Source organism: Triticum aestivum, chromosome 3B, assembly GCF_018294505.1.
Source record: "Triticum aestivum cultivar Chinese Spring chromosome 3B, IWGSC CS RefSeq v2.1, whole genome shotgun sequence".
NCBI lineage: Eukaryota > Viridiplantae > Streptophyta > Magnoliopsida > Poales > Poaceae > Triticum > Triticum aestivum.
Window position 1 is genome coordinate 422,276,558 of NC_057801.1, and position 10,730 is coordinate 422,287,287.

The following is a 10,730-nucleotide window of genomic DNA, read 5'->3' on the forward strand; positions in this document are numbered from 1 at the left end:
ACTCGACGGAGGAGGCCTTGATTAGAGGGGCCATGTCCGAGACTGGGCTCCGCCGGGCTGGTACTGGGAGGTTCTACCTTTTGGGGGGCGCAACTTGGTGAGGAGCCAGCCCGTCGTTGACCCGAACCTTGTTTGGTGGCGGTCGCGTGGGCCAGTGATGGTGCCGAGGCTTTTAGACACCGCGGAGGTGGTACGTCTCAGCGAGGAGGACGAGCACGTCCGTCGCTACATGGTTGCGTTGGAGGGCATGTTCGACAATACCTGGCACGTTCTTCAGGGACCTCACTGGAGCTATGATCCTGTGATGGTTCCTTCTATTTGGGTGTCCACCGCCCGCGTCGATACCCATCGTTCGCTACGGTTCTAGTTGTATAAGCGATGCTATATGTATGATATTATTCGAGATGTATTAGTGATAATATTCGATGATGTACGGATGCAATAGATGATGTAGTTTTGCTTATTGAATGCATGCAAATTTAGTTTACCCAGCGACAAGCGAGTTAGGGGGTTCCTCGGTGTCGATGGTACCCTAAATAGCAAGTATCGTCAGTGCGAGATACATGTGGTCGTCGGTGTCGAATACTACACCCATGTCCCACAAGTGTCCAAACATGTCCTGTGTCCGCATCAACAGTTCTCGGCGTCAATGGCGGTCGAACACCATCGCGAATTTTTCTGGCAGCCTCTGAGATGACGATTGAAAGCTAAGTGTTCAAAGTTAAAATACCCAATCGGACTCAACTCGGTTTGGTTGTTTGAACTTTCAAAACTTGGCTTTAATCCTCATTGCAAAGGCTGCCAGACAAATTTGCTAAGGTGTTCGACCGTCATTGGCCACCATATCTATTGTTGTGGGACGCCGGGCGCCGGGGTCACTTATGGGAGGCGGATCTAGTGTTCAACGCCGAGCGCCTTGTGTATCTTGCACCGATGATACTTGCTATTTAGGGTTCTATCGATGCTAAGGAACCCCTAACCCGCTTGTCATGTTGTAAATATTTAGTTAGCTTGAGGGAAGAAACAATATTGCTATGAAACTCATCTTTCAATTTAAATGTGTAGTTTTTTCGTCGCTGCGAGGGTCTAGTGTTCGACGAGCTGCGCCCCTGCTTTCGTGGGTTAGCACAAATGACATCTCCTTTCCCCCCTTGATTTGCTCTGTTCCGGTCTTTGTGTCGATGAAACATGGTAGCTATAGGTGTCTTCAATCATCAGTATGCGTGACCACTATGCGGCTCCTGTTCGAAAGGGTTACACCTATAAATATGCATGCAGTTGCATATTTATAACCGTGATTCTTTCGAATTGTCCACCATTATCCATGGATAGCCCGAGTATGTGTAGATTGGGTTCGTTTTCCCATATGCTCTGCTCCGGATCCGATGCAGAATTTCGCCAGTGCCTCCCTGTTGTTCTCTGGGTACACATCGTCTCTTCTTATTGCCGAGACGTGTATCAGGAGAACAGCGGGGAGGTGCTGCCGAAATTTTGCGTCGGATCCGGAGCAGAGCATGGGAAAACTAACCCAATCTACACATACTTGGGTGGGATTAGGACCTATCTTTACCTATTAGCGTCTAGGTTGCATGGACGTAATAAAAGTGACAAAATCGATTAACTGATAAATATATACATGCTGATTAATTTATACATATATTTCTTATGTGTCCAGTAGCTAGGCAAGATGAGTGATCGTGCGTGGATGTACACCGGTCACACTAGTCATAAAAGCATGACAACTTAATGGTTAATAAAAACCAAGGGGTTTCTGAGAACCGCATTTGCAAATGGCCAGAGGACAACTTGGTGCCCCTGTGCAGGGTGCAACAATTGGCACAAGAGGACAGAGGATGAAATGGGAAAACACTTGCAGAAGAAGGGTTTTATGCTAGATTATATGGTGTGGACATTTCATGGCGAGTCTGACCAACACGCCAGAGCTGAGGTGCTTCGTGGTCGCACCGACAAGCATGGTACTGGGATGGAAGACATGGTGCAAGACTTTGATGATGCTCGGGACTCGGACAATGAGATGGAGGAATCTGCAAAGGCCTTCAATGAAATGTTGGAGTCTTCAAAACGTCCTCTCCACGAGCACACTGAGCTTTGTCAGTTGGATGCCATCTCACAAATAATGGCTATGGAGGCTCAATTCAACTTGGGCAGAGAATGCTACAACGTGATGATGACAATATTTGGACATTTTCTACCCAAAGGCCACGTACTACCTGCAAACCTGTACTAGCCAGACAAAATCCTTCGTGCTCTTAAGATGCCCTATGAGAAGATACATGTCTGTGAGAATGGATGTGCCTTATTTAGGCTTCAGTATGCGGACTTGAACTATTGTCCCATTTGCAAGTCATCTAGGTATGTTGTGTTAGACAACGGTATGGGTGGCAAGACGCAGACCAAAATCCCCGTTAATGTTCTTCAGTATATGCCAATTGTACCAAGACTTCAATGTCTTTTCATGGTCGAAGAGACGGCAAGATAGATGACATGGCACAAAAAACGGGCAAAAGAACCCAACTAGATGCAGATGGGAAGCTGATGATGGTGCACACATCAGACGACAAAGCATTACATGACGACAAAGCATTACAAAGCTGAAGTGTGGAAGCGCTTCGATGCATTACATGACGACAAAGCAGCAGATCAGAAGCATCCTCGAGTCGCCATCAGCACAGATGGGTTCAGTGTGTTTGGTATGGCGGCAACCCAATACAGCTGTTGGCCCGTATTTGTCATTCCACTCAATCTCTCCCCCCCCCGGATAGATTATGCAAAGAAAGAACATTTTCCTGACGTTGATAATTCCAGGGCCGAACTATCAGGGGAAGAATATGAATGTGTACATGCAGCCGCTGAAGGACGAATTGCAAGAAGCCTATGATAATGGGTTCAAGACATACGACGCCTTTAGCAAAAAGAACTTCATAATGCGTGTGTGGTACATGTACTCGACGCATGACTTGCCGGCGTATGCGCTATTCGTTGGCTGGTGTGTGCATGGAAGGTTCCCATGCCCCACATGCAAGGGAGCTCTTTAGTTTCGTTGGCTTGAGGCCGGTCGCAAGTTTTCTTGCTTCGACATGCATAGACCGTTCCTGCATCCTCGCCATAAGTTCAGTAAAGACAAGCAGAATTTCATCAAAGGTAGAGTTGTGAAAGACACTGCACCACCTCCGTTGACAGGCCAAGAGATCCTGGATCAGTTAAACGCTCTCGAGCCAGATCCAGAGCACCCAGGGTATTTCAAGGGGTATAATTTGCAACACGCCTGGACTCACAAGACATGCTTGTGGGATCTGCCTTACTTCAAAGACCTCCTTTGCCCACACAACATCGACGTGATGCACACTGAGAAGAATATCGCTGAGGCACTTTTTGGTACATTGTTTGGCATAGATGGGAAGTCAAAGGATAATCCTAAGGCAAGAGTCGATCAGGAGGCGCTATGCCATAGACCGTTACAAAACATGCAACCACCAAAAGGAAAGAAGAACTGGACAAAGCCAAAGGCATGGTTCAATCTTGGAAGGCCAGCTACGAGGGAAATTATCTTGTGGGTGAAAATGCAGTTGATGTTCCCTGATGGGTATGCAGCGAATCTAAATAGGAAAGTGAGTCTTGATAAATTGAAGATATTTGGTCTCAAGAGTCATGATTGGCATATATGGATTGAGCGGGTAATGTCGGTGATGTTGCATGGATTCATCCTTGAGGATGAATGGCTAGTACTGACAGAGCTGAGCTATTTCCTCCGTGTTCTTTGTGCTAAAGAACTATCGCCTGACCTAGTAGAAGAAATGGAAGAGTTGGCGCCGGAGTTGATCTGCAAGTTAGAGAAGATATTTCCGCCGGGCTTCTTTAATCCAATGCAGCACTTGATTTTGCATCTCCCAACCGAGGCAAGATTGGGGGGGCCTGTGCAGAATCGTTGGTGCTACGCAACTGAGAGGATGCAGAAGGCACTTCGAGCAAAATGTAAAAATAAACGTAGAATTGAAGCATCGATGGCCGATGCATTCATTACTGAGGAGGCGGCAAACTTCGTGACAGCACACTACGAAGCCAAAAAATCGTCATTTGCATAATCCGAGCCTCAGTACTATTCCGGCAACCCTAAAAAGGGTCGATCCAACCTCAGCCTATTCAAAGGGGATCTGGCACCAGCCAGTGCTTCTAATTCCTTAATGTTGGATTTCAAAGAATGACAGACCATTTCATTGTATATCTTCAACAACCTAACAGAAGTGCGGCCGTACATCGAGTAAGTTCTCGGTACATTATTTTGCAACTTCTAATTCCTTTGAACTACTCTTATTCCTGTATAGATTTGATACAGTCGATACGTCGCCAAATTCTCGTATGGAGCTATGATCCAAAAGGATTCCGCCGAAGAGTATGAGCTTTTGGCAAAGCATGGAGGCGGCTAGCCTGGTTTCATCTCTTGGTTCAAACAAACGGTAATTTCCATTAGACCATTTCATTTCTTCGTCTAATTTGTGGCTAATGCAACAATCCCTTTCGTATTAAACTTGTAGGCTGATTCAGAGCTTATAGACGCCGAATTGAGACAAGTCGCTAATGGTTTTGACTATAAGGTCCGTTCATTTGACAAATACGACATCAACGGGTATCGCTTTTGTACCTATGGCAAAGAGCTATCTATGGCCTACCGAAAGTCTACAAATTGTTGTGTCTCTGCTATCGGCGAAGGAGATAACAAGTATTATGGAAGAGTTGAAGCAATTTATGAACTTCAATTCTATGGTGCAAACCCACCAAACGTCATAGTCTTCAAATGTAATTGGTTCCAGCTGAAGGAGACTAGAAGGACTCATGAACATATAGGTCTAGTGGAAATCAATCAAATCACCCATTTGGATGTTCCTGATGTCTATATTATGGCTCAACAGGCAACCCAAGTTTTCTATCTACTGTGGGCATGTCAAAGTGATCCTAATCTCAAAGGTTGGGATGTCGTTTATGAAGTGCCGCCACGTGTTAGACCACCTCCCCCAATGAAGATGATTATGAACCTCACATTAACCCAGACACATATGAAGGAGAATTCTTCCCTGAAACACGTCTTTCGAAAAAATATTTCAAGAACTGCTCTACTTCACCCCAGAACATTGAAGTAGACAGCGACAGTGAACCCAACTTGTCCTGCATGCACACAACTCCATGCACTCGGCCCACTCAGTGCCGCTCGCTCACCGCCCTCCTAACCCTCCAACCACTGCTCCTCAAGGGCATCAGTGGGTTCTCGTGCCCGACCCGCCAGTGCGGCAGACGCGAATACCCGAATCAGAGGCGTGCGTTGCCCGCCGCTAGAGGCAGTGGGCTAGGGAGAGGACGGCGGCGGCGGAGGCGGGCGCACAGTCCTCCTACTGTCGATGCGGATTGCCAATGTTGCCTGATAAGGAGGAAAACTCCTTGTGCCTGTCTACCGCTGGTCACTGACAACAGCAGAGACAGACACCCGTCGGCTCCGTCGGAAGAATGCCAACGCGCTCCGGCTCGGTATCGAGCAATCGACGTGCGAGGCGGCGGAGGAGGCGATGACTGATGCGAGAGCGACGAAGTTCACGAGGTCGCAGGGCCGCGTCGTCCGAAGGATGGCCGGCTACATCGACTCCTCATTCAACTCCTCCAACATCACCGGCGGCTAGGACGACCCCGCTCCTGCCGCCGCCGCCTACATGGAGGGCTATATTTGCTCCGGTGATCAGAAGGGCAAAGGACCGGTGAGGAGGTGATGAAGAAGTGTGTCCCTCTCTGTCTTTATTTCCATTTATAGTAATTTTAGTTTATCAGAACTATGCCCGTCGGCTACGACTACCCCGATCTTGCCGCCTACGCCTACATGGAGGACTATAGTCGCTTCGGTGATCGGAAGGCAAAGGACCGTGAGGAGGTGATGAAAAAGCTTGGCCCTCTCTATCTTTATTTTCGTTTATAGTAATTTTAGTTTATTAGAACTATGTCCCTCGGCTTAACTGTGATGCTCTTTTGGTCCGGAATATGCGGATTTCTATGTCCGTTTATTTCGTTGATCATTTATGTACTATCTTTCAATTTACATGCGTGGTATGGATTTAGGATACGAGATATGAGGTATACGACTATGGACGCCGTGATTTGAGGGTTAACCAGTCACTTTTCGCAAACATGACCGGGCACGTCTACATGTGTATAGTACAGTGCCATGTTTGGTATGTTTGGCTGAAGATGCTCTAAGACTAAAGTTGATTGTAACTGGGGAAATGATTAGAATCATCCTGCCGATTCTATGCTCCGCGTCCACTGCGTTGAGGGCCAACCACGTTTCGGACTAGTCCCACACACCGTAAGTCTCAAGATTTTGTAACACCGTCGATGATTCTGAAACATGTGAATGTTGTGCTGGCAACTCAATGGTGCAGACGATTTTTTTTTTTTTTGCAACATAGCCTCTATTGCAAAAAAAAAAAAAACTGCAACATAACCTCTGTTAAAAAAAATCTACAACACTTTGCTACAAATATCTTCTGCAACATGACCTCTGTTGCACAAAAGTTCCGTAACACAATATATGTTGCAAAAGTGAAGAACGACTAGGCGCTAGATTTATGCCAGATCTGACGGCCCGCACAGCGTCCGCGGGCAGACACATAGCACTCCCCTCGTAGCCGAGTAATACCACGTCATTTCCCGCAAAAAAGTCTCTCTTGAAAATAGCTTCTTCTCTTCTTCTTTTTTTGCATGGAAATAGCTTCTCATTCGGACTGCAGAGATGTGACTGAAACGAGTATCGACTACCTCTTTTCTAGTACCAATCAAACGAATAACTATGCGATATAATAACTTAAAACAAAACCAAGACTTGTCTCGGTGATGCCACACAAGAACAACTAGTTGATCAAAGGCACACTCTTCGGCACCGGCATTCCAATTTCCAGCTCCCCTGAAGCACCACGAGTCCGCTTCTAATGTCGCGCGGCAGGAACTACGGGACGCCGTCGGTCTTCACTCCGAGCGTCCGTCTTGGCGCCTGCGGAGTCCTTGCCGGGTTGCCCGGTTTCACCTTCTGCGGATGCCCTGCAACTGCAGTGACAGACACACAGGTAGTGCACAATTGTTCAGAAATGGTACGAATCAACACACACGGCCTTTTCTAAGTTCTAACTCTATCTACTGTAATCCAAAAATGGTAGAGCACCTACCTGGTTGCCTGGCCGCCTTGCCGTCCGCCTTCTTCGCCGACGGCGGCTTCTTGCCATCGCTGCTGTCCGGCAGCGGCCTCATGGCGCCGTTCGACGCCGCCGAGGAAGGGTGGTCCGGCGACATTGCCCCGACGCCGTTCTCATCGCCGTACAGCGAGTTCCCTTCGCTGCCCGAGTCGGAGGCCTTGTCCTTGGCCTGCACCACGCCTGCGGTCTTCTCCCTCTCCAACACCTTGTACGCGAACATCTGGAACGGCACGTCCGACACGCGGGCGCCCTCACCTCGCTGCCACGCCGGGAGCCTCCTCAGCAGCTGCATCTCCACGTCCAGGTAGTCCACGGGTGGCACGATGGACTCGTCGCCCTGCCCAGCCTGCTGCTGCTGCTCCGGGTTCATGACCAGGAACCGCTTCACGTACCGGAGGACGCGGCAGACGGAGGAGAACCCCGGCCGCTGCTCCGGGTCGGCGTGCCAGCACCGCTTGGTGAGGGCGGTCAGGTACTTGGGCGTCTGGAACGGGAACAGCGGCCGCTCGCCGGCGCGGATGTTCTTGCTTGTCTTGTCGCCCTGCAGGTGGTTGTCCTCGAACGGGACCTTGCCGGTCAGGAGCTCGAAGCAGATCATGGCGAAGCTGTACACGTCGGCCTTCTCGGTGCGCCTGGACCCTGCATCCGCGACCTCCGGCTTGAGCACCTCAGGCGCGTACCAGATGCAGGCGTTATCGTCGCCGTTGACATTGGCGCCCGTTGCGATGCCGGACTGCCCGAACCCGGTGACCTTGACCTGAACGGAGCCGCCGTCGGGTTGCCGCGGCCTCACGAGCACATTGGACGGGTTCAGCTCGCCGTGGTATATTCTCTTGGCGTGCAGGTACTCCATCCCGCGCGCGATCTGCAGCATGATGTCGATGGCGACGATGACAGGGAACGGTGTCCGCCGCCGCGGGCAGCTCACCTCCTTGACGTAGCTCCCCAGGTCCTTGGCCATGAGCTGGTCCATGAGGACAAAGTACTCCTTCCTCTCCTCGTCGTGGAAGCAGTAGGTGGCGTGCGCGACGTTCGGGTGCGCCACCGACGCCAGGAGCTCGATCTCGGCGCCGACGGCCTCGCCGTCCCCGATGAAATGCTTCATCGCGAAGCTTTCCCCCATCCATTGCACCTCCTTGAGGCGGCCGCCTAACCTCCTGCGGACGCTGTAGTCGCCTCCAAGCAGAATGGACGCCGGGTGCAGCCTCCCCCTCGGCGCGGCGAGGACCTCGGCGAGGCGGTGCTCGTTCTTGGTCAGGCGCTTCGGTGCCGCCGGGCCCGTCATTTCGTCGAGCAGCTGCGACAGCGCCCACCTGTCCTCCTTCCACGCCGCGTCCATCCGAACGACCAGTTCTCGGGATACCAAGTAGCGCTTGCCGAGCGCGAGCTGGAACAGCTTTGGCTCAAGCATGTCCCTGTCGTACCTGTTGGCGAGCAGAAGCCGCGTCCGCGCATGATCATCCGCCTCGGAGCCGGCGATCTCCCCGGCGGCCTCGATAGCATCGATGGCGACGGAGACGCACCACAGGATGTTGTGGAGGTGGTGCTCGACGCACTCCGTGCCGTGCGCCATGGCCGCGGCGCGGGCCCACCAGCTGCCGCGCGGGTCGAGGCACTGCCGGACGTAGCCCTCGGCGTCGCGGAGCGCGCGGTGGAGCTCTCGGAGCGGGGACTCCAGGGGGCGCCACTTGGTGCCGCGCTCGTCGAAGCGAAGGTGGGCGCGGACATTGCCGGTGACGGCGTCCAGCGCGTGCGCGCAGGTTTCGGCGAGGAGGCGGCACTGGCGAGGGTTGATGCGGAGGTCGGACTCGAACGCCATGAGCGCGTTGATGCTGCCCACCACCTCGCCGAGCTGCCGGAGCTGCTCCATCCCGATGGATGATCGAGACAAGGATGGATCGAGTCTTGGCGTGGTTCTTGAGCAGGAGTGGTCTTGTGTTGTTGAGATGGTACGGCCTCAGCCTCTGCCTTTGCAAGAATAAATAGTAAGAGTGTGCGATTGTCTTGAGAATATTGGCATGTATCAACTGAGATTTCACCGTGATTTGAATCGTCGTGTGCTAAAATGTACAGTATTGAATGCAGATAACTGGCCTCCCTTGGGGAATTTTTGAAGATTGCACAGGCTAGTTTGTTGCCCCGTCTCTGTTTCTTTCTATTTTCTACCCCCCCCCCCCCCCCACACCACACACACACACCATCAAATTACTACCAAATTAGTAAAGGAAGAAGCGATCACGAAACGGAACCTGCTTCACATGCACAGTTGGAACAACTAATACAGAAAGGAACGCGTGATTAAAAACCAAACCGGTAGTATCTGATATGGAACGCTGCCGTGAACTCAAAAGCAGAGAGAGGGAGAGAGATGCGGGGACTCACGGGGTTCTTGGAGCGCCGCCGAAAGATGAAAGATGAAAGATGAAGATGGATTGCTTTGGCAGGGGACAAACAGACAGACGGCCGGGTATGATGTTTTGCTTGAAGAAGCGGTCAGAATTTGCGAGAGATGCACCAGTTGACTGACGTAGAGATCCCGCTAGAGAGACAGAAAACGGGAGGAGTCTCCAAAGCAACTCAGGCAGAAAGAAGGGAAGACGACGAGACGAGGTGAGGTGAGGTGAGTTATGGGGCACGAACGAACGCTTCGTTTCCCGATCAACCATGCCAGCCTATGGTGTAACCGCAAGGCCGATCGGGAGACTCGTTGTGCTACTACTATCCTGGTCGAATTGCTTGCTTGTGCGTGCCGTTTGGCAAGAGGGGGTCTGGCCCGCTGACCACGCACGCGCGCGCGCACACACACACACGAGAAAGATAGAGAGACGGCACGGCGATGACCATTTCGCAGCAGCTACAGATGGTCAAGACGATGATGGCAGGCGGCAAAAATAATCAAAAAGGCGAAGTCTCCGCACAAGCACGATCCGTCCACCATGATCTCACACGAGTAGAGTAGCTAGCTAGAAATATATATCATCGCGTACGGGCGGCAGTCGTCCCTTACTGGTGCGACACCTGATGATCGGCTGCCATTTTGGCGTTGCTTCGCCAAGTGCCAACCTCGCCTTCCTTCCATCTTTCTTTCATCACGTCGAGGTCGAACCACCCCACCCCAGATTGGTTCGGGGTAGCCAGGGCGCGCCGCGTGGCTGGTGTGGTCGACGCCCCACGTCGGTCCGGGACGACGAGGTGAGGTGAGGTGGTAAGTGGTGGCGCCCATTGCCGTTGCCGTTGCGGTGGTTGGTTGGCGCGTCCTAGTCCACTCAGTTACCGGCCCAACAGCGCGACCTGCGGTGCCTTTCCCGCCGGCACCCGAACGGATATCGCCTGAAAATCGATCTGGTGGGTCATTGCTCTCATCTGCTTTCTTTGGGGTGCGTTGCTCAGGCAAACTCCACCGCGTGACCCCATCCTGTCTGGTCCCATTCGTTTAAGCTAAAACGGACAAACGGGACGGCCCAGCGCGCGATGGTCTAGACC

The 10,730-nt window shown here is 51.6% G+C and overlaps 1 protein-coding gene across 2 annotated transcripts; it reads right to left on the minus strand.

Annotated features, from left to right (window-relative positions):
- Nucleotides 1-6,723: 6,723 nt before the first annotated feature.
- On the minus strand, nucleotides 6,724-10,404 carry LOC123070162 (mitogen-activated protein kinase kinase kinase 7). Of its 2 annotated transcripts, none has more exons than XM_044493197.1 (3): nucleotides 9,630-10,404; nucleotides 7,221-9,215; nucleotides 6,724-7,101 (listed from the first exon to the last, which is right to left on the minus strand). In XM_044493197.1, the coding sequence occupies exons 2-3, from the start codon at nucleotides 9,115-9,117 to the stop codon at nucleotides 7,004-7,006; spliced, it is 1,995 nt and encodes a 664-aa protein (XP_044349132.1). In that variant the 5' UTR covers nucleotides 9,118-9,215; nucleotides 9,630-10,404; the 3' UTR covers nucleotides 6,724-7,003. The 2 variants fall into 2 exon arrangements, with proteins under 2 accessions (XP_044349132.1, XP_044349131.1); XM_044493196.1 differs by having other exon boundaries at nucleotides 7,221-9,211; nucleotides 9,630-10,403.
- Nucleotides 10,405-10,730: the final 326 nt, after the last annotated feature.

Excerpts from the sequence above, each read along its gene's own strand:
- LOC123070162 (XM_044493197.1), bottom strand. The coding sequence starts at position 9,117 with ATGGAGCAGCTCCGGCAGCTCGGCGAGGTGGTGGGCAGCATCAACGCG. Across the intron at positions 7,102-7,220 it reads CAAGGCGGCCAGGCAACCAG|TTGCAGGGCATCCGCAGAAG; the intron begins GTAGGTGCTCTA and ends CTGTCACTGCAG.